General features: G+C 44.6%; 1 protein-coding gene and 1 long non-coding RNA gene across 3 annotated transcripts; one reads left to right on the top strand and one right to left on the bottom strand.

Moving 5' to 3' along the window:
- The first annotated feature begins 1,457 nt into the window (after positions 1-1,457).
- Positions 1,458-11,899, top strand: LOC106145765 (interleukin-9 receptor-like). 2 transcript variants are annotated; one of them, XM_065031123.1, is made up of 5 exons: positions 1,458-2,744; positions 8,583-8,673; positions 9,060-9,168; positions 10,436-10,629; positions 11,312-11,899. In XM_065031123.1, the coding sequence occupies exons 1-5, from the start codon at positions 2,652-2,654 to the stop codon at positions 11,458-11,460; spliced, it is 636 nt and encodes a 211-aa protein (XP_064887195.1). In that variant the 5' UTR covers positions 1,458-2,651; the 3' UTR covers positions 11,461-11,899. The 2 variants fall into 2 exon arrangements, with proteins under 2 accessions (XP_064887195.1, XP_064887194.1); XM_065031122.1 differs by having other exon boundaries at positions 10,436-11,899.
- On the bottom strand, positions 11,423-23,552 carry LOC135575506 (uncharacterized). The gene is made up of 3 exons (XR_010466363.1): positions 21,081-23,552; positions 11,967-12,013; positions 11,423-11,560 (listed from the first exon to the last, which is right to left on the bottom strand). It is a non-coding gene; the product is annotated as an uncharacterized LOC135575506 (long non-coding RNA).
- Positions 23,553-23,857: the final 305 nt, after the last annotated feature.

Here is a 23,857-nt window from a genome sequence, read left to right as displayed (position 1 = left end):
TTTTCCAAGCACTGGAACATTGAGTAGCTTTTAGAACTATGCAGATATTTCAGAAATGTCCTACTTGGATGTTTCCGCAATTTTATATTCTGTCTTGGACCTGATCTGCTGCAGTTAACAGGTCAGTAGCACAAAGTATTTACATGGTAACTACAAATATGTTTCCTTCTGACATCTCTCTATCTCTGTTTTGTTTAGAATAATTGTTTTTAAAAGTTACAGTAATACTGATATTGAATGTGAAGACCTGCATCTTATGTAGCCATGGTGCTACTAACCCAGTGCTGCTTGTTCCAGAAGATCTTATACAGAGAGAACTTTTGTGGTAATATGTTGTTGCTGTGATACCAGTAAACTTTCTTCCCTCTTACCCAAGGCTATAGCCAACCCCACAGCTCCCTGAACCAGAGGGAGCACTGTAATGAAGAGAAGCTCTTTCCTTCACAGGTGAATGCTGGGCGAGTTTTTCGATGCAACCGCATCCCTGGTTTCATTATTCAGAACAGCCATGGTTTCTGCTATGTTGATTTTGAACCTACAGGGCTTAGCTTTGCTCATGTTGTTATTACTCCTTTAATATACCCTTAGTTCAGGGGCTTCCTGGGCTCTGCTCTGTCAGGTTTTTTTTGTTCCTTCTCTCCTTATTTTCCATTTTCCTTGTCATTCTCTGTGATCAGCCATGTGAGGCAAGCTTAGCGTGCTCTGCATCCTCCTGCTGTGCTGCAGGCACCCTGCGCGCCCTGAACGAGGCAGCAGAGGATCGAGCCAACCCCGTGTCCCTGCCCCGCGCTGTCCTGCGAGGTCTGCTTGCACCCTGCTTATGTCTGTGCGAATGTGTACTGAGCAAAAGCATTGCTGATGGTCTGTAACAGTCTTCTGCAGTTTCGTCTTGCAGCTATAGCACTTCAGAAACTGCACTGTGATAACTGGCCCCAGGCTGCTTAAGGGAGGAAGAGAAACTTGCCTGTCTCTCTAGCGCCCATTTACAACACATCTCAGTTCTGCACACTTGTTTCTGACAGTATCATTGGCCCCAGAACTGCTGAAAGAGCTGTTTCTGTTATTGTTACACTATCACATCAGCAGCAAAAGGAAGACTACGGAAAATGTGGGCCCGCTGTTGAATGAGCTTGGAACCCTGGTGCTGGAGGGTACAGAGAAGGCAGAGATACAGAATGTTGCCTTTGCTTTGGTCTTTACTGTTCAGGCCTGCTTAGCTGCTCCTGCCGTGCTTGGGGAACCAAGTGATCTCACCCTACCCTGCAAAGGTGATGTTAGTCATGCACTGGGCAGCGGGATGAGTTAACAAGATGTCAGCAGCACCACCTGTGCAGACAGAGCCCTTGGATGGCTGTGGTCTGTTGGACTCTGCACAGTATTCACAACAATCAGGGACATAGATCCAAGAAAACATGGAAGAAGGGTCTGAGTGACCCTGGGAGAGCAGGAGGTGAGTTACTGGTGCTTGGGCTATGGGGGAAGTATGGAAAAAGGCAACTTGCAGAGAGCAGTGATGTGCTCCTCAGAAGCACTGCTCTGTATTTTGAAATAGTAATATGAAAGGAAACTGGGAAAAGTTTGTGCTTTGCCATTTCAGTCAAACTGCTGCTGAACTCTTGTACTGGTTTTTCTATCTGCCCTGTAGGCAGAATAAGGCAAAAGCCGTGGGTCACATACAGCTGTAATATCTTTATGGTGACCTGTGGCAGTAGGCTGGGAAGATGCAAGGGTACAATTTGTCTCTTCAGGAGACAAGATGTGTTCTGCTGCAGCAGGGGAACTACAGGCATCTGGACAATTTGAGGCAGCAGGGTTTTTTTGCTTAAATGACATTCTGAAGGCTGCTTGCATTTGAGATGTTTTCTGTTTCTGCTCCTGTTCAAGACTGTTGTAACTAAAAAGCGTAATACACATTTAGATGGGTAACCATGGTGCCTCATGGGAGCTGGCAGGAGTATTACTGGATGGGGAAGGCCCAAAAGCAGGTGCTGGAATAAGCACCACAATTTAGTCTGTAGTACCAATTTGGAAACATCTGTCCCCATTTCTGCCTGGCCCCTGCCTTCCTGTCTCTCGGCCCCTAACGTGAACTCCGCCAGACAGTTACTCAGTCTGTGCTTTGCCTGCTCCTCTCTTCCCTTCTCTGGCACCAGACCCGTGTGCGCGTCTGGCCCGATGGATGCTGGCTGTGACGGTGCCACGGCAGCTGGACATGGGAAGATGTGTTCCCTCTGCCCCCGGGGTCTGCGCAGGCAGCACTGCAGGGACTGGTTGTGTCCCGAGCGGCCCCGTTGAGCTCAGCGCAGCCACGGGACGGGCAGCGCGGGGGGCCGGGGTGTCGAGCAGGGCTGGGCAGAGGCCGTGGGTAGAAGATCCCACCCCACATTCAGACAGCACTAGGAAATGGCTGTGGGTCAATCAGAGAGCTCTTCTTTTGGCCTTTTTAATATAAATCTTGCAAAAAAGTACTTTCACATTCAGCAAATTACTTAGCCTTTAAATGTTAACCCTTTAACAGAAATTCCTCAGTTTCTCCATTGCACTGAATAAATGCAGATGCAGCTACTTTAACTCAATCTGATAATCTGAGGAGGTTTTTATTGGTTCTTGAGATTATCTTTAAAATCGGGTACAGTAAACTCTGCTTTATTATGCCACTGCTGCTACCGCCTGATCATCAAACCACACAGCCTAAACTATCAAGGGACAGGAGCACTGTGAAAAGTGAAATTTCCTTCAAGCTGGTAAGACAGTTTAACATATTTTTGTTCTATACATGCTAATAGATAATGAATAGGACATATTACTTGAGCTAAGATACTGAAAAATAGTTTATTTACCTAAATGTGGAATTTTGTATTATTTCTCATACTGGAAACCTAGAAAAATAAAGTAACTAGAATAATCTTTGCATTTCTGTTCTGCTGGTTTGCTGAGCACAAAATCACACTATTGTGTTAATTCTGATATGGGAAGAAGCACCATCTTGAATAAATGGTTTTTAGGTACTCCTGTCTGACTGAAACAGATGAATGTAAATGAATCCAACCAAAACAGCCCTCAGTGTTTGGGACTTTGCAGACAAAAATATGCCTTTTTAAAATGTGTATGTGTGTATATATATACACATATGTGCGTGTATATATATACACATATGTGCATGTATATATGTGCGTGTATGAATACTGCTTTACTGCAGTAGTCATCCTTTGTAGCAGCTTTTTTTCGCCCTCTGGGATCCAAGTCTGTCAAATCTGAAAGTACATAGCTGTTAGTGAGCATCAGATTGTGGGATAAGGGAGAAAAAGACCAGTTATATGGGGTTCTCTCTGACCATCTGTGTGGATGAGGAAATCCTGCTACTTCTTCTTTATTCTCCAGCAGTTCTCTTGCTGATCATATGATTCTAGTCTGTGCACTTGATGTGCTTTTGTCAGACATGTGCTTAGAGTCCTAGATACTCAGGAGGAAGATAATCTATAATTAATTTTTTCTTAAAGGACCAGCCAAATATTTTCTTGTAAGCAGTGATGACTGAAGGAGTGCCCGTGATAAACAACCACACTTAGTAGCACAATGGATCGTTGTGGAGAATGTGCACTTTGGGCTAACCATGGCTGGAGGGATGTGCACGTCGGCACAGACACGCTGCTGCCCGTCCCTGTTTTACTTATAGGCGCGAGCTGGTGTCCTGCCTTTCTTTAGTGCCTGTTGGTGCTGCCTCTGGAAGAGACTGAAGCAAAGGAAGGGATTATGGCCAAGGGACAGAAGGACATTTATGACTAATTGCTAAGGTGTAAGGAAAGGAAACAGTGTTGAAGGGTCTAGGTGTGCTGAGCCTGCTCTGCTGTGCACCACTCATTGTGCCTTGCCATGGGAGGGAGAGCAGCAGAGCCTGTTTGGGGACAGCTCAGAGTCACCGCAGATCAGAACCTGAAGCTTCTGACCTCCTCTAAAATATAGGTGAGCACAGCAAGCCATATGAGTGAGCTGCAACAAGAAAAACTGCACTCACAAAACAATCTACTCTACATAAAGTTGATGGCAGAGGTGGGGTAGAACCTAGGAGTCCTGGCTGTCTGCTGTGGGCTGGCATATAGTATCACTACATGTATCAAAAGGTACTCAAGCACGTTGAAGAATCTTATGCACACACCTCCACATGAAATCCTTTATTATGTTCTTGTATGACAATTGACTTTAATGGTTTATTTGACCTTTGTAACGCTGATCTTGTCTCACTTGCGGTCATCCCAAGGCCAGAGATGCAAAGGCCTGGGTTTTGTGTCTGTCATTTTGAACTCTTTACATTTCTCCACACAATTCTTCTATCTGCCTTTCTCTATCACCTCCAACATAAGCTTCTTATCCCCACTTTCCAAGTCACTGACAGCCTGCCCTCATCCTCTTGTCATCTCTCACTTCTATATCAAGAAGTCAACTCTTTCTACGATGCCAGCTTCTGCCTCCCCCTAGATCATCAAATCAACTCCTCCCAACCTTCCTCTATGCTACTGCTTACACACTGAAGGTGCTGCAGACAATACTTTTGAGCTACTTCAATATAATTCTTCAAGTCTCTCCTTAATGCTCTGCTTTGCCGAGTTGCTAAAACTCAGATGACATCTAGGCTAGCCACATGCTGAGGTTGTGCTGCCACCTTCTTGTATTACTTTCCCTCTCAGTGGTTTTTATTAACTAATTTATTTTACCCTATAAATTCTTGAAAACAAAAGCCATCTTTTAATTGTGTTCTACTGGACCATGAATGTAGGGGTTAGCCAGAGCTTTGAATATGGATTTCTAGTAATACAAACAGATATAGCAATAACAGTCGATCACCTGTCTTTCTGTTGATAAGCAGTGGAGAGCATTTGGAAAATATGTATTGTACAAATTTAGGTTAAAATTACTTGAAATTACATTTGGGAAATGGAGGTAGCTGATGGAACCACAGGAAGGGAAGGGAAGGGAAAGGCATAGCTGCATGGCCTCATTTCCCTCGAGCAGATAACAGGCAGAACATCTCTGCCCGGAAACACACAGAAAGGATGGAAACACCATTGCAACCAGCTTGGGACCACTTTGGAACTCCAGGTCACCAGTCAGCTTCTGGTGCTGAACCAACACCTGAACTGGTGGCAACATATCTGGTGCATCATTTCAGGGCTTTCTCTCAGACATTTGGTCTCTTTCTTTCCTGCAAAGCAAATGTGGTTCTTCTCCCTTTCTCTGACACCTCCCATAACTACAGTTCTCACAGGGCTTTTCTGCCTTCACCCACAACTCAGCAGTGCTATAGAAACTGGAAGTTAGATCAAAAAAAAACACTAAGCAACCTGGCTGGGAGGTTGATTTGTCCTCCAGTGCCCCAGCTGCTGTAGTAGTGCCCTCCAGTGCCCTTGCTGCTGGTACTGGACGTAGGGCATGCCAACGAGATGTTGCCTTGCAGTGGCGCTGGCACCTTATTGGTTTCTGCTTGGTTCCTGGCTTGATTATCAGCTTCTTGCTTTCCTCCTGCTGCAGAAAGAACCAGCAGTGTTCAGAGATGAGGATCACTGGAAAGAATTATGAGTGCCTGCTATATCATCAAGAATCCTTTCACCCATCCATTCTCACTGAAATTGAAAAGTGCTTTTGCACTTGCCTCATTTGTACCATTCTGTGGCTGTCTGCTGTCCAGCATCAAGAGAGGCTGAGGTTTGAATTGACCATGTCCATTTTGCTACGTGGCCTATCAAACGCTTCATATTCACCTACATAAGACAAAGATAATTACACCCAAGCAGTAATTTTCTTCTGGGACTTGCCAAGACACTTCACCTGTGGTCAGGCCAGGCCGTCATAGGCTCTGCCTGCCCCAGGGTAATATGGCAATTCTTTTCCCACAGCTGAGTGACTTGAACCAGGTGGAAGCACAGTGAGTATGAAAGGTGAGAAAAGGCATCAGAGCACCTCTAGCATTGTAGCAAAGCTTGCAGCTATTTTCCTGCAAAGCCAAATTAATTGCAAGCATCAGCAGACATTACTCAAATGACCTCATTAATGTCATTTGCATTGGTATTTCCCCTGAACACTACATAACATTCAATTATTTCCTTTCTTCATAAGAAGGAAGTGCCTGGCAGAAGTGATAAGAAGTGGGCAGAAGGGATAGGGCCTGTTTGTGAACAGCTCTTCAGGATGTACTATAGGTTTACCTTTGCACAGCTGAGGATTGCTGATGTTAAGATGTTAAGAGGAGAACAAGAATGCTATCACTGTAGGACAGACAATAATAACTAAGTCCATTCATGACTTCCTTCTGAGTTAAGGATTATTTTTTTTTAAGATACCTAACCAAGATTTACAGACTACAAGTTGTGGATCATGTGTTTATGCAAGAGGTTCCAGCAATAAAGGTGGTTCTCCTTTGTACAAATGCTGCACTTTGTTTCTGTCTGACTGTGTCTACCTTCAGTATCCAACTACTGGCTTCTTTCCATCTTTCCCTATTAGATTAAAGAAAATTTTTAAAAATAATTTTCTCCTACCTGAAATCTTCTCATGTTAGATACTTATGGCTGGTGTGAAATTACTACTTAGCCTTTCCTTTGGTTAAGTTAAATAAATTTTGTTGGTCTTCAGTTGTTAATTTCTGAGGAAGTTTATCCAGGATTAAATCACTCTTATTGCCCTTTTCAGAAGTATTTTCATATTTTCAGCAACTTTTTGTTTAAAGTGTGGATCCCAACACAAGAAATTAAATTATAATGGTGTTAAAGTGCTACATGTAGCTGCAGTAGCGATATGCATTTGCAGACTGTGTGTCAGCTCCTCTAATTGCGTTCATCTACTGCAGGATCTCCTTCAGCTGGGTATGTGCTATTTCCCCAAATCATTTTCTGATAAGCCTTTCAGAATTCAATATTCCATTACCTACTTAGGACTAACATTCATGGCTTTTAAGACACAATTTTGCATTTAAACATGCTGTATTTGTTTCCAGGTGAGCTAGAGAACCAGGAAATGTCTGTCATGTTTCAAACATTGCAGAACTGAACAAAGAACTTCTTGCAGGGAGTAGGGGTGGGTGTTTTTATCAAATTAGTAGCAATTACCTGGAAATATTCTGTCCTGGTTTAGTTATCTTGACCTATGTTTGTTTGTGTGCCCGAACAAGTTCTTGTAAGCATATGTATAATTCTACTTAATGCAGCTCTCTCTATTTCATATTTAGTCAGTCTTACTGTATTTATCACAGGGATCGTATGCAACCCTGATTAGCATGATAAGCAGGAGACTTCATGCCTCCCTCAGCTCAAATCAGCTAATGGTGACACTTCCTCTCGACAACCCCCACTCTGAAGAAGGTCTGCAGCAAAACAGGATATTTACAAAAATATTATTTTAGTATTTAATTCAGAAAAGAGATGCCATAAACAAGCATAATTACGGGAAAGAGGTTGATCTGTGGATGCTGCTGTCCAGCTTGTGAAATCCAGACTGACAGGATACTCTTGGTCAGGGAATCCAGCTCCTGCTGCTGTAGCCATCAGATCGTTTAATCCCTTCAGTAAAACAATCCCATTTATTGAAATATCACAATCCTTGCAAAGTGTAGGCTCTTTCTCACTCCTGTTCAAGACTACTTCAGACCCTTTGTTGGTTGGAAACCAACTTATTCTGTAGCCAGGCTATACCCATTTGGTATGAGCTGGGTGTCAGAGGATGGACCAGACTCTGTTCAGTGGTGCCCAGTGACAGGGTGAGGGGCAATGGGCACAGACTGAAACACAGGAGGGTCCATCTGAACATGAGGAGAAACTTCTTTGCTGTGAGGTGCCAGAGCCTGGCCCAGGCTGCCCAGAGCGGGTGTGGAGTCTCCTCTGGAGACATTCAAATGCACCTGGATGTGACCCTGTGTGATCTGCTCTGTGACCCTGCGCTAGCAGGGCTTGGGCTGGGGATCTACAGAGGGCCCTGCAACCCCAACCAGGCTGCAATTCTGTGAAAGAATTCACAGGATAGAATTTCTGGTCAAAAAAGAAAGAGACAAGTCCAGCATAACCTTGTAGAGAGACAGTGTTCCATATTGCAGAAGATATACTTCAAATATCCTTACACAAACCTTCAGTAAACTGGGGTAATGTCTAGGCCCTAAGTATTCTAAGAACATCCATGCTTCCTCTATTGCTACGGTTTTCTCTAAGCATCTTTTTGGTTACTGTGGGAAACAGGATACAGGGAAACATGAACATTTGTTCCAACCCGCTGTAGGTCTCTTCTGCTCTTAAATTGTCATAAACCAGATGCCAAAAATGCAGGAAGAAGGAAAGATGGAACACTCCCTTGCTCCTGATCAAATGGCAGGAATTAAAGATTTCCTTTCAGGCAGCTAGTGCTTTAGATTCCTATGCAAAGTACTATTTACAGTCATGAGAAGAACAGTTCCTATGTAAGGAATGATATGGTTGAGTTGGTGCTCTTTCTGGCAGAGCCAAGGTCAGCTTGTGTCAGGACTGGCAGAGGCGTGTAGCTAAAGCTTCAACCTGCTGGTGCAAATACTGACAAAACTGCTCCTAACAAGCGTTGTATTTCAGATCCTGTCTGGAATGGGAGGAGATGTGTGGCGGCTGGGCCTCCAGCTGTGCATCGCTGCTGTGCTGCTCTGTGCTGGAGGAAGGGGGAGAGGTAAGAGGGGACATGGAACAGGTCCACTGTGGTAAGAGAAGCACGTGCATGTGCTCATTTCTCATTCATAGACCTTAAAGCATGCAAGGCAAGATCCGGTGACTGCCCTTTCCCAGGAACCAGTACAGCTGGCAATGCCCAGGGAACTGAGCACATACTGGACAGGCTGGGCAGCAGCAAAAAAACATCGCCGCTGCCCAAGGTCCCTGCCCTGAGATCTTACACGCACCTCATGCAGGGAAGAGTGGTACAAGAGAAGAAGAACGTCATGAGGAAGGATAGATGAGGTGTCAGTAAAGGAAGCACTAGCAAGTGATGCATTTGATACACCACGCAAGGCTTCATCAGGTGACACACAAACGCAGCTCTGGTCTCCTTCCCCACAGAGTTCCCCGGTAGCCTGAGCTGCCTGAATAACTACGTGACTGCTGTGAGCTGCACGTGGGTGACGGAGGAGCCTGTGGGCCATGGACCTTTCCACCTTCATTTCACCAAGTAAGAGCTGCACACGGCAGCCTGGGCAGGGGATGGGGACAGGCCCAGCGCGGGCTTTGCTCCTGCAGCAGGAGGGCTGTGGCACAGCCAGCTCTGCCGCCCCATCGCCCCACACCTGGCAGCTTTGGAAGCTGCTCCCTTTGCACCCTTTTGCGGGCCGGTGGCCTCGGGGTGCAGCAGGGCTTGGGCACAGACGGCTCAGGGCGGCCCGTTTGCCCACTGTCCCCTCTGTGATTCCGGCAGGGGACTCAGAGCAGAGAGCTGTCCTGTCCCAGCCCTGCTCCCCGAGACCTGGGGACCTCCAGAGCCCGTCCCGCATGAAGCTGCATCATCCATTTCCAGTCCCTTCCTGTCACGTTACCTAGGAACGAAAACCTTAGTGGTTTAAGCTAAATTAGTAAATATGTATATACACAAAATTATTTTGAAAGTCCAGTGAGCTTTAATAACAGACTTAGAATATTATGTGAATATTTTTTCTCCTAACAGAAGAAATCAGGTGAATAGTTCACTAGGTGATAGGTTAATAAGCATTATGATACGCTAATTTGAGATGAATGTGCTTAGATGGTGTCATAACATTGCCTTGAGTACCCGTCACTAGTGAATGAGGGTAAGCCATGCTGACATTAGATGCCTCATCTATTCTGTAAGGTGAAGTTAAGAACAGCCTAACACTTAAACACACTGGATTTTAAATCTATGAAAAAATGCCAAGCTGATGAACTGTGGTATCCCAGTTTATTGTGGACTCAAATGCAACCTGAAAAATTTGCTAATAAATGGCTGCGTTAGATAATTATTTAATAGAAGACTGTACTTTGGAGCTACTTCCCCAATATTATGTTTTCTGTCATTCATTCTGTTACGCTGTGCTGAAGCTTCTGAATATTGAGATTGAATATTGTTCATGGTGAAAGAGGCTTTAATGTACAAGTCGTTATGTTTGTGCTGTGTGTGTAAGTCGCTGCCCACTGCTCGCCCGGCACACGGCGGAGGAGCGGGGCAGGAGCGGGGCAGGCGCTGGGCTCTGCGTGCAGCTCTGGCACGGCCGTGCTCTCAGCAGCGGGTTTTGCAGGTGTCTCCTTCCTCCCTTCATCCCTGCCGTCCAGCCAGCTTCAGTGCTCCTTTCTATGCCATCTGCACTAGAGAGGCTCATGTTCTTCCAGAATGTGGTGCTGTGCAAAGCTGCCACCCATCTTTCATCAACTGGAAAGCACTTAACCCTATGCCTTAAAAGAAACTTTCAGCCACCTTATTCTTCTAGCCTCTGGTCAAAAGGCCACAACGCCAGCTGCAAACTGACTGCCAGAGACAGCACGCAGAATCGGTACCACTGCACAATCCACTTAGCCAGCCAGATCCTGGAAACAGATGGCTATAGAGTCTCTCTCCAAGGCAACTTCTTTGGACGTAATCACATGTACATTATCTTCCCGGAGTACAATCCCTGCAAGCACAGTAAGTATGAACAGGGCAGCTGTGGGCTGAGGCTCTGCCCAGCAGCTCAGGGTAGGCCTGATATGCTGTCTAGAAAGGGCATCTCAAAGACAACAAGTGAAAACAATGGAAACAAGGCAGAGTGCCCACCCTGGAGAGCACACTGTGTGGGCTGCATCAGTAAGAATGCAGGCCCAGTGTCTCTCCATTCTGACTTGTCCAGGACTTCGGAGAGGGCCGGAGCGCTGGAGCACCTTTCGAGTACACTTCTCATCTGCATCATGTTTTCTTGTGCCATGGATAATATACAATTGGATTGCCTCTATGGTTGTTTTTTTTCTTAAGAAATGAAGTAATGAGGAATTAAAGTCATGGATCTAATTCAACATCCCATGACCTGGTACTTCAAATAAATGCTCTAGTATCCGAAATCTCAGAGTCTGTCTCTTAGCGGTATCTTGGAAGAGCATAATGTGACATTCAGAGTGGTTCTTTGCTTGCAGGACTATCCCCAGGGACTAATTTATGTCAGTTCTGTAGCTGTTCTGACCTGCCCTGTAAGCTAAATAGGTCTACTGCTGTTCTTAGTATCACTCTTTAGACCCAGCGTTATCTTCCAGGACTTTAGTCAGCCTACTATCATGCATCTCCTATGGTGTTTATGTCCCAAATATTGTGAAAAAATCTACTTCTCTATTTGCAGTAAAACTTGATCCACCTTTGAACATCCAGAGCAACACCACTGCCAGCAAGTGTCACATATGGTGGAGTGTGCCTTGGTACCTTGCTGAAATTCTTCAATATGAGTTGCAGTATAAGGAGTCCGGCCTGTCCTGGGAGGTAACGGGATGAGGCACACGTGCCTTGCTCTCGGGGTGCAATGGCCACTCAGCTCGGGGCCCTGTGGCTGCTCACCGCTTCCCGTTGGCCTTTCTGGTTTCCCGCATCAAGGCTGAAAGATTTGACATAAAACATAAATACTGAGTATCAATGAATCTTCTACTTGCAAACCCTGCATTCAGAAGTCATCCATCATCATGCAGGACCACTTCTTGCACCCAAGAAAAGAGGATTTGAAAAAAAAAAAAAGCAGGGTGGGAAGAGTATTTAAAAGACCATCCTTTTACCCAGCCTTGTTAACAAATTCTTTGTAATATTTCACAGATCGCATTGAACAAGACGTCACCCAGCTCACTGCCACAGATAGAAATTGAAGCCGCAGAGCTTCGCCGTGGCATTGCTTACATCGCACGAGTCCGCTGCAAGATTTCTGAAGAGGAGGATTCGTACCAGAGTCAGTGGAGTGAGTGGAGCCAGACAACAGTGTTTCAAAGAGCAGGTACAAGTGTTGGTTTTACCTTATTTCATGCCTTTTCATGTCCATGTTCCAAAAAAGGGAAGATACCTAGTAAAATGAAGATTTTCAAATCAGAACCAGCTTCCTTCAAGATTTCATAGCTAAATCACTTTCCTTGAGGTCTTTAGCAACCTGATTCGTTTGCATGGCTCAGTTATTTGGGATTCTGTCTTTACTTCCAGGCTTTTTATCAATTATTTTTGGTGCTGATTCTTTTCCTAGATGTACCAAAACTGTCTGAAAAGCTCCTAAATACCAGAACTATGCAGTTCTTGTTCATTCCTCTGAGTTTCGGCATGCTACTCTATTTATTTTGGAACTGCAAGCTTTCTTCAAGGTATGTTATACTTTTTCATTCAGTTTTGCTTGATGTTTACAGCCTGAAGAGGGTAAATCAAGTGTCCTCATATCACTTTTGCTTCCTGTTTCTGCTGCACAGGCTCAATCATTTTCAAAAGCTGTTTTGACAGTCTTGGGACATGACATTTTCCTTGGCTGATGATAGTTTATGAGCCACTACACAATCATTAAGGAGACCAAAGTGCCTTTGTGGTACCCAAACTCAGCTAAAGCTCAAGGTTGAGCATCTCTTGGAGTTAAATAAATTTAAACCCATGGAAATTTTTTGTTGAGTTTCGTGTAGGTAAATTAAAAGTGCAAGTCACAGCAATCTATACAGGGGATTAAACCGATATCAATGTTAAGCTACTTGTGACATATCTGGCAGTAGTCAGTATGTAATATAACAACATAGGCAAACTACACTGACTCAGATTCAGTGTTTCTTAGGGTCTGGGACCAAGTTGTACAGAGAAAAAAGTGTCTCTAGAACCTTGGTTCAACCATCCTCTGCATTTTTTTTTACTGGCTGAGCAAAGGTAAATCTCCCTCTTCATTTTCTGCCTTGACATACATTATTATGCTCCATATACATGTCACTCTTAGAGAAACAGAATACATGGTGGCCATATGATAAAATATTTTTACAGGATAGACCCTAATACAGGGACTAGGATGTCTGGCAGAATTTCTCTGTCTAAATGTAATGAAACTAGAACTCTAAACCACTTCTAGAAACAGTGGGGTAGATCAAATAAGTTGCTAAACAAACGCATAAATAGCTTTAGTGCATATAATGAGTAACAGGCTAGAATTGAGTTTGCAGCATATAGCATTCCTCAGAAACTTTTGAGACTGTGCTTCAGGCTAGAAACATTCAATGCATGCACAGGAGGCAGACAAACAATTGCATGAGATGTCAGAAACTATGTGAAATGGGCTTCTTGTGCAATCTTTCTAACATAAGTGTGTGGCTTTCATCTAATCAGTGTGCTATATCGAGACAGAATACAGAAAAATTGTCTTTTTTTTCATGTTGTTTTCTCACTTCAGGGCAAAAAGCCTCTCCTGCTTTAACATTCCTACACCAGCTGCTTATTTTCAGCCACTCTATAATTTGCACAATGGGGATTTTAAGGTAAGAATAAGTTGAATTTCTTTCTTATCATCCACACTTCCTGGGGGGGATTTTTTTTTTCTGGGATTAATCATTCCAGCTCCTGAGCAGAGTTACTGACACATGGTCCTGATCTTCCTGAGAGTTCGTAGTTTCTCGGTTTCCTGTCTCCATGTACAAGCTACAGCACCAGAACTTCTGTCCAGCTTCTGTCTCCTTAGAAATAAACCCCCTCCAGTCACTCACTCCCTGTCCATGCTGAACGTGAGAGGTGCACCCTGTCTTTGCAAAGACAAAGCAATACAAGCTGCTCGCAGTATATTCTGGAGGTGAAATCTTGAAAATGTCTTGTGAAATTGGCAGTTAGATTCTCTACTACTCTAATTTTGCCCAGTAGATTTGCACTAAACCTCTAGATTATTATGCCAAAGTCATATAGAAAGAACAGCTATTTTGCAAATTCCACCTCTAAGCAAAATGTCCTGAACTTATTGATCCTTTCCCTAGGACTGGGTTAGACCTAACGAGGCTTGTTGGCAACTCAGACGAGAAGGGGCCAGCAGCTCAAACAAAGTGACTGCAGATGGATTTTCTGATCTAAACACCCAAGAACTGATATCCCAGATCTGTTTCAAACCTATGGAAAACACAAATCTGGTTGCTACAGAAGAAAACTTTGCATTTGTCTCAGGTCCAAACCAGCAGTATCTCCCCAGCAGGTATGTAAAAACAGAAGAGATAGAAGTGAGTCTGGGACTATTGCTCGCACAAAACCATACTGATGATACAGCTAGCCTGGAAGCCTCTGAAATGATTAAAGCCAACCTTGAGAGCCATAGCGTGGGAAGGAATGATCCCGCTCACACACAGCACAAAAAGGGTGATATCCTTATGCTTCAGGACTCTTTGGAGATAGCAAATGTGTCCTTCGGCAGCAGTGACTATTGCACCTTATGTGACAATGATACTCCAGAAGGTTCGATTCCTGCTGAACTACTGAAGCTCTCCAACAGCAATAGTTTTGTCAAACATCAGGATGATCAAAGTGACCTTCCCTGAAGAATACTGCCTGCAAAGGTCTTTGTGTTGTCCTCACCTGCAACATCGTCCTCCCAAGTGGTTCAATTGGTGACTGCGCAAACAATTACAAACATGTATCAATTTTAGGAAAACCCTTGATTTCTGTACTTTAAAAGAAGATTGTGATCAACTCCTCCGGCCAGCAAATGCCACCCCTACAGGCATGACAGGACACGCCAGCAGCAACTTGTCTGTCTCCAGAGACGCGTGGCCATGTCCCCCCCTGAATTAACCCCCTGGCAGCAGCAGAAGTCCAGCAACCCCCAGTCTGAGGAAGCAGCAGCAGACCTGCTGTTTTTCCACAGGAAGAACTGTTGGAATTTTGTGCCTTTCAGAAGCAACAATATTTGCAATGTACTGAAGCATGATTTACGCGCCGTAATTATTGTAAAACTATGTGTGATTCTTCATAAAACCAGGATAAATGGTTTTTGCTAAAGAGGGTAAGTTGCTTCTTAATATGATACTGATGACTTCAAATGGTTCCTGATTTCATCAGAATTTATAATTGTATTATTTAAAGATAATCAGGCAGTGGGCCTTGTTCTTTATTAACCTGAATGGCTGTAACTTTTTATTTTGCAGTAACTGGGCCCATGTACTGCATTGATTTTAACAAAAATTTATTCCAAGATTAAGTGGCTGGCCTGATCTAATGGGGAAAGGTAAAAAGCAAGAATATCCCAAATGAGGTTTATTTATTCATAAAACAGGCCAGGCCCACTGCCTCTCCAGGGCTTTTATTATTTCTGAAGAACTGACAAGTCCTTTGCCTGTCTGCTCAATGAGTACAGCCTGAGCTGAATCTCTGGAGGTTTCATTTCTGCCCTAGACACAGAAAATCCTGTGCATGGTTGATTACCCACCAAGCAGATTCCTGGAGTCTTAGCTACATCTCCTAGTTTAAAAGGGCTCAACAGTTTTAGCAACCACACTGCGGTATGCGCATGTGCATCTGCACCAGCTTGCACACGCGTACATACAGTCACACGTTCATTCCCTCTCTTTGGGAGTGCTTCCCTTGTCTGTCGGGTGACTGTTAGCACTGAGTAGTTTTGACAACGCCAAGAAAGTTTTCAGTTATAAGTACCAAAGTAGATCAAGACACCCTTCCCAAACACTTGTGCTGAGCCAGAGAACTAGAGTTGGAAGTTTTCAGCTGGGAGAGAAGCAGTAACAGAATGAGGAGGTCACATCAAGCTTGTGTGACAGTCACAGGAGGTGCCAGCACTGATCTGTTTGCAGTGTTGTAAGCAGAGGAATTAATGAAAACTTTGATTTTTCAGAAGTCGGTGTCTGAGAGCTTTGGAAATAACTCCAGTTTAGAAAACATTGACTATATGAATCATTAGTAAAAGTTGGTTTGAAAACACTATAGAAGAAGCAGAAGAGAGAACTAAATGCTGGCCAAAGCACTACACCAGTGCTGCTGCTACCACCATCAGCAGTAAAAGGGATGCGAAGGCTCCTGAGTAAAGACGTATTTTGCAGCTCATAACGCCAAGGGGGATCAGCACAGTGAGCTACCCATGGCATCTGGCATGTGAGCGCCTCTGGTGAAGTATTGGTGTTCCCCGTGAGGAGTGAGAAAAGCTGTATCTCAATCAGATATTCTGCTGTTTAGTCATCTGAACGCTCATTTCAAGAGGGGTAAGAAGATCAGACTGCATGGTTCTCAAAGTATGGGTATCACAGCACTGACACGAACTCATTTTGAAAGAGCAGCAAACAAGTCACAAATATTAAGACACAGCACTCTGCCTGTTGTGCCCTCTCAGTTACGACGACTTGTCTCCGCAGTGTGGCTTCTAACATATCACAGCAAAACACAAGTGTCAAACAGTGGTGTTCAGCATGCTGAAACACCCTCTGCAGCCCTGAGCTTTGGGGCTTAACATCATTGATCTGCAAACTCCCGCTCAAAGGTGCAGAAGCCTAGCCTGTGAAAGCAATCTTTTTTCTAGAGACTACAATTAGTCAATGACCAAATAAATCCAGAAATCTTTTCCTGGTTCAATAAGCAGATAGGAGGACGATAATTACAGAGACAAGAGAAACACGCTTGCTCTTTTTAGTTTACTTTTGTTAAATTTGATCATCGTGTAAACAAAGGACAAAGAAATGTCAGACACAGAGCAGCACCACCCTCCAAACTGCCCAGAGTGAACTCTGTGGGTTCAGCCCCACAGCCCTGTCTCCATCCCCCCTGCACTGCTGCGCTCCTGCGAGCTGCCAATGCTGTGCTGCAGAATTCTGTCACCACGGGCCACTCCGGGCGAGCAGAGCCACTGGAGCCGCCCAGCACCCCCCAGGGTGTGTGTTCTTTCACAGAGCCGTTCACTCATCTAGCCAGCAAAAAACACCCCAAATTAAAAATAGTCTGTTTAATCTTCAGTAATTTAATCTGATCTGCAGATCTGTTCCTGCTAGAGGCACAGCAATTCTGAAGACAGAGGTGCTAATCAAACACAGAGATCTAAACTATCAGTTCTAAAGCAAGAACCGCAATATTTGATGACATACATATTTATGTACTGGTGATCATAACTGGAAAAGAGGAGGGGATGTTCTTTTTATGCTAGGAAGGGGAATGAACACACAGGGGGCTTGCTCTGTTTTTAGCAACATGCAAGCCAAGGATTACATTGCAACACGAAAGTACAGTACTTGGATTGCTTCTTCATTGATGCTCATGGAGCCAAGTTAATTGACAAAATTGAAAATCTCAGTGTCAAATCTCATCATCTTAGGGCTGGTGAACAGATTGATTTGATCAACACCCTTCCTATTTTCAGTGCGTACTGGAGTGTAGCACTGAAACTGCTGTGACAGCATCAGCTCTAGATACCATGTGCACGTACAACGGCCCAGTATCATGCGGTATTTGCCTCTGTCTAGAAGTGATACATTTCTGTTCAAACGGTACTACAGGCCCAACCCAATATGGTTTTTTGAGCCAAGCTGATTCATGTGAAGCCTAATATAGGCAGCACCAGAGCACAGGAGTAACAGTCGTAACGGTCTAAATGCAACTCATGAGTTGCCTTTTCTATAATCCTTTTCTAATGTGATCTGCCAAACGCCAAAAAAGTTGTAAGCCATAGGCGAGTCTAAATAAAACATTAGTTTGAGAAAGGAATCAGGGCACCAATGTGGACAGCTCAGTGAAGACCTTTTCATAAGATACTTTTACATTTTAAAAACAGATAATAGGTATTCAGAATGAGACTGACAGCACTAGGGAAAAAAAATCAAGAATGCTTTAACATAAATCAATGCCGTGGCTCAGCTGGTTTCACTGTGCGTAACCGGTTACCCCGTCTTTACGGTTTTCCATAGCTTGCACAGTGGATCCCATAGCTTGACATATTGCCATAGGACGTGCATCAGCGCCAAACACAAGGGTCATACAACCTTTGGAATCCAAATATCAGTTTCTTTATTACACAAAGATCACATCTGCCACTTAAGGACTACTGGTCCCTCTTACCACCTTCCCTTACTTTCATGCCCTAAAATCTGCACTGCTGCTACCACCAAACTGAGGATTTTTTTGCCTGCTGGAGCTAAGGATGAAGTTAGTTATTTAATCAGCATTCTGTGAGAGGGAGAAGACAGGATGAATTCTTCCCTGGCTGGGAAATGTTGGACCAGCTCTGAGCAAATAAATGCAGTCAGCTCAGCAATGTTTCTGGGGCTAGACAGTCCAGTGACATGGAAGTCACCTGCCAGCCTGAATGGAACTTGTGTACGTGGACTGAGGAAAAGTCTAGGGCTTGTTTATAGTATGCCTCAAATCTTCTGATAGCCAAAGTTTTCCCATTGCTGCAATACAGTTGCTTGTATTTGCAAATTCTGTATTAAATATTAATTTATCTCTCTTTCAGAGAGCTACAGGTGATTTTGCACCTGCATGGTCAGTTACAGGAGTGCTTTCCATAACCAAGTGATTCAGAGCCCTAAGTGTGATCACAGCTGGAATACATCTCTGTAAAAAGGGGTGCTGGGTGTGATCTGCTCTCCTGCCCTGACCCAAAGTGCAACAAGAGGCCTGAACTGGCCTGACCAGCTCACCTGGGATTCCCACCCACATCCTCTCCATTTAATCTCCATTTAGGCATGAGCTTTGTGTAATTTCCTGGGTGGCCTCTGGACCTGAGCTTTAGGTAGGTTATGTTTTGGATGGACCCCTTGGGTGTGTGTTGTAGCTTGTCTGTGACTCCTGGATGGATAGACCCTGGTCCTGTGCTGTAGCCCTGTTTCCAGCCAGACCTCCCAGATAGACCCGCATCTGAGTCAGAGCTTTGTCTCCCGGCTGCCCACACCCCTGCTGCTCCTGGGCTGCCTGCTCGGCCCGCAGCCCCGGCGCCCGCAGCCCCGGCGCCCGCAGCCCCGGCGCCCGCAGCCCCGGCGCCCGCAGCCCCGGCGCCCGCAGCCCCGGCGCCCGCAGCCCCGGCGCCCGCAGCCCCGGCGCCCGCAGCCCCGGCGCCCGCAGCCCCGGCGCCCGCAGCCCCGGCGCCCGCAGCCCGCCGTTGCCATCTGCCGGGGAGCCCCGTTTTCACTGACTTCAGCCTGTAGAGCAGAACGTTGAGATCCCACCAGCATTTCTAAACCGCGTTTGTTGGTCCACGCTAATCTACTAATTAGTTCTACGCTGTCGCTCAGCTTGGTAATTAAATGTGTCACCAGGTGGACAGCACAGACACACACAATTCTAATCTCTGTTGCAATTTGCTCAGCAGGGCGGGTGCAGGTCACCTCCAAATACTACAGTAAACTATTTTACCCAAGACAACCCATTATTTCCTCTAGGAATGGAGCTCTTCCTTCTATCTTTATTTTTCTGCAATACTGTATATTCTAAAAAAATCTGTTCAGCCGTGTGCAGGAAATGAGCCAAGGCTGCAACAGGCACTGGAAGGGTGTGACTGTACACGCTGCTGCGAAATGCAAGGGGCAGAGCTGTGCAGATTGACGGGTTTAGAGCTTTAAATGTGGTCACTGTGTCAGCTTCATCACAAGCCACTATATACTAAATACGTAGTTCAGAAAGATTCATAGAACATGTCTTACATAAACTAAGATTACACTTAACATATATGTATGCTCTGAATCAAACACAGAAATTAGGTTCTCAAAACATCTCATGCTAAATGTAGCTGGAGCAAAACATCTGAGGAGCTTCCAGATGTGTATAACTGTAGGAAGGCAATTCTATCTCCACATTCGTGTTTGGGGACCAGGGAAATGGGATTTCAATTATGCTTAAAGTAGAATCTCTACAGTCAGAGACAGAAAGGGAAAGATATTTCAGACACCTAATTTTAATTGTCTGGATTTTACAAGTGCCAAAGAGTTTTCTGTTATGGTTATTGGTGAAAGGTTAAATCAGTTACACCTGCTCTGTGAATTATGTTTATTCTACTGTTGTTACTTCTGTTTATTTCATTTTTCCCTGCATTTTGTGTAGAACTATCCTTCTATTTTGTCTTCACTTGGATTGCACGCACTTCTTTTCATTTTCCAAATATAATGTTTTTTCTTAAAACAAAACTACATTCAAAAAAATAGATTATCTGTTAACACGGCCTGCACAGCTTCTACTGCTTGCACTATAAAATGCAAACACATGCACCGCATAGAAAAAATGCTACAGCAGAAATGAACTCAGTTGTAAAAAATGAACTGTATTAATTATCTTCATTGCTAAACTATGTTCTAGTTTACTTTTTTTGACAGGAAAAGTGGTTTGGGCATACCTAAAACCAGAGTAGGCTTTTTCCAAGCCGCCTTGGTTTAGAGGTCATGAGACAAGAAGGTTGGCAGCCAGGACTAACAGGGGAAGGTGTTTGCACTTGAATTTGGTTCTTGGAAAATTACAAAGACATTTTCTGAGTGATGGTCCTATAACCTTGCAGAGTAGGGAAATACTTGTAACTTAGCAAATAAACGCATCAAATCCTCTCATTGAGAAAGGGTAGGCAGAAGATTTGCTGTTGTATTTTTGAAATTTTGTAAACAAACTGGGATCATGGAAAATAAAGACTTCTGGGAAAACATCAGTGCTGAATTATGGTAAGGAGAGCAGAAGAAACTCTGCCAAGTAGCAAAAAGCTTTTGTGTAGCTTAGGGCATTAATGCTATAACAGTGTTTGTGGCTACCGAATGTTTTACCACTCTGCTGGCTTTTACATATGTCAATTCAAACATCCTCCTGGCTAAAAGGCAGATTCTTTCCCATTTGATCTGGCAAAATTTTTCTCTCATCTGTTCAGAGTTTTGGCTCTGGAACTGGACAGCATCATAACAGTCCACACAACAGTCAGATTTATGTTTATGACCTTGCCTATTTTTATAAGGCTCAAAAAGCATCAAGCTCGTCACAGAACTAGTAAAATTTAAGGATTGCACAGAGCAAGGTTGATAGCTATTTCAGATATTACACAGCTGCAAGCTGTGAACACAAAGTGTTAAGAAGTTTTCTGTTCCCTAACAAAAAGGAAGGAATGAAGGGCAGACATAATAACATTACATGACTACTCAGTCAAGCTGAGTCAAGACGGTTCTGTTCAGACTCACCTCCTGTTCCAGCAGGGCGCAGGCAGACAAGATATTCTGATGTATTTGTATCCCTGCTCATCTGGGCTATGGCTCAGCCACACAGACCATACACGTATCTCCCCACCTACGAGCTGAGGCAAATACAGATCAGGCAACAGCACCGCTACAGGCGATTTTCTAGGTTGTGCTGCTTAACTGCAGACAAAATGTAGTATTTTCCTTTATAGAAAACCAAGGAATGGTGGCTTCAGAACAGGGGTGGTAAAGCACACACTAGCATCCAAAGCTGTTTCATGAAATACCAATATCATCAGTTACAGCCTTTCAGCATGGGAAGCATTCATCGATGCTGCAAAGAGCAGCTTTGCTGTGTCATCCTTTGAGATGAAGACAACGCTACAGAGTCCAACAGCTTCAGCTGGCAGAGTTCAGGGTACCAGACCTGCTGAGAATCTTGTACAGTAGAGATTTTTTTATCCCTTGCTCAGTTTAAAACAAACCAAGCAAATAAAATTAAGTAGAAAAGAGGGCAACAACAAAATCCATGAGTTAGCTGCAGTCTCAGGAAAAAGGGAGAGCAGAGGACCATTACTGAGCAGGAAAGGGACTGAATAATAGATGATGAGTCATGGATTGAAGGATTAGCACCTTCTTTTTGTTTCAGTAGAACATAGTTTAGCAATGAAGATGATTAATACAATCATTTTAACAAGATGATAGTAGTACATGCAAAATTTGAGTTAAACCCCTTAACAAGTGTGTTAAATTCTGCATGGCCAGACAGAATTCATCCTAAAGTGGTTTTTGAACAAAAAAAAAGCCCAAGCAAACCGTAACTAACTACCCAAAGCAGTCTCTGCAACAATGGAAGTTACTTCTGAGTAGCTGTGCAGAACAAGAAACCTAAAGGACTTTTGAAAGATAAACAGTCCCATCTTCAAACACAGGAAAAATACAGACAAAAATCATGCTAGACCAACTAGCCTAACTTCATTATTTGAAAGGATTCTGGAATAAAAGACTAAAACTATTTCTAAAAATATTCAGAAGACTAAAAAGTGAGAAACTATGAACTGATTGATCAGCTTCCACCTTTGACAAGAGAGTTTACTTGCTGGTAATGGGGAAGAAGTGGGGTTTATATAACTTGTCTTTGGTAAGATTTTTGACACAGTTCAATTCTAAAGGACTGCTAAGGAAGCTGTTTGGCCTAAATGATACCACCTAGACCCATGAGTGAATGATGACACTTTTTAAAAATGCATTTGAGTCTAATCATTAATAGCTCCCCATTAAACTGAAATGGCATTTCAAGTGGTGTTCTAGGAGTGTGCTCTGGCTCAGTCTTGGTCTGATTAAAGATTAATTTTGGTGACAAAATAGAAAGTGTGCACACAAGATTTGGGACATTGTTCTGGAAGGGATTTTAGTCATTTTTGGAGACAAAAATTAAGAGAAAAATATTTTGACGAATTTTAAATACGGTCTAAACGTGACATTCCATAAAGTGCAAAGTACCGCACTTTGAAAGAGAAAGCAAATATGTTAATATAAACTGGGAAATAATAGGTTACTAGCAATATACTGAAATAGGATGCGAGATCTGCAGTGTCTCATAATATAAATAACAAACGAACAGTGAGATGTTTCTGCAAACAGACAAATACTATTACAGCACGTGGTAAGAGATGTAATTTGAGAATGGTAGCAAATACTTATTTCATTCTACTTGTAACAAATGAGGCCACAGTTCAGTATTATATCCAAGTCTAGGCACGAGAGAGACCAGAAATCTGGGTACAGTCTGAAAAAGAGTGAAGGTGTAGTTAAAATAAATACACCCACACCCCTCCCTGCTCCACGTGCACCCAGCCTATTAGAAGATGATGATCAGTTGTTCTGCTTGTCTGCTGGAGAAAAGGAAGGGAAAATCACCATACGGGACAGATGACGGGCTGGCTATTGCAAAAATCTTTCCAAAGGAAGTGTTTGAGCCCTGGGATGCGGCAGCTGCCCTGGCCCTGCACCGGGACAGATCACGGAACCACACAACGGTGCGGGCTGGAAGGGACCTCTTGAGATCGTCGTGGTGTCTGGATCTGGTGGATTCGCACGCCGCCCAGTAAACAAGATGGTCCTTTTCAGTGATCCTGACAATTCAAATAATCCCTTGACAAACTCAAATTGTGTGCTACAAAGTGTTGTGCACAAACGGCCTGGGCCTCCCAGCACCCGCTGGGTCCTGGTGGATGTGGATGGGGCCGGTGGGTCCCGCGCTGTGAACACGGGTGGGCACGAACGCGCCTCCTGCACGCCCTGGAGAGAACGCTCATGGCAGGGGGGAAGTGACCGAGTCCCTGGCTGAAGGGCCGCCCAGCACCGCGACCGGCCTGTCAGAGCCGGGAGCTCCGCTCGGGGGACGCGGTTTCAGCAGCGAACGTTGACATCTGCACAGAACCGCTGTCCGCCCCCAGCGCCCACAGCTGACAGAACCGGCCCCGCCCCGCCCCTCTGACGTCACTGCGGCGTCGCTCCCGCACCGTTCTTGTGTCGTGGCACGAACCCGGATGTGAGCGCGAGGTGGAGACTGGGAAGGCCGCGCTGCCCAGCTGCCCTGCCCTCTTCCGCCCTCATCCGCCCTCTTCCGCCCTCATCCTGCGCAGCCTCCTGACAGGACTGGAGCGGGCAGCGTCAACCCTTTAGCTGCGCATGCTCACCACCGCGGAGGACGCTGGGGCTGACGGGGACGCTCTGTCCGGGCTCGCACGTGAGTAGCAGATCGTGCCACCAATGAG

The sequence above is a fragment of the Columba livia genome, chromosome 15 (assembly GCF_036013475.1).
Source record: "Columba livia isolate bColLiv1 breed racing homer chromosome 15, bColLiv1.pat.W.v2, whole genome shotgun sequence".
NCBI classification, from domain to species: domain Eukaryota; kingdom Metazoa; phylum Chordata; class Aves; order Columbiformes; family Columbidae; genus Columba; species Columba livia.
Note: the sequence above shows the minus strand (reverse complement) of the source record. Positions and strands in the feature narration are given on the sequence as shown.

Excerpts from the sequence above, each read along its gene's own strand:
- LOC106145765 (XM_065031122.1), top strand. The coding sequence starts at position 2,652 with ATGCCACTGCTGCTACCGCCTGATCATCAAACCACACAGCCTAAACTA. Across the intron at positions 8,674-9,059 it reads TGCTGGAGGAAGGGGGAGAG|AGTTCCCCGGTAGCCTGAGC; the intron begins GTAAGAGGGGAC and ends CCTTCCCCACAG. Across the intron at positions 9,169-10,435 it reads TTCCACCTTCATTTCACCAA|CCTCTGGTCAAAAGGCCACA; the intron begins GTAAGAGCTGCA and ends TTATTCTTCTAG.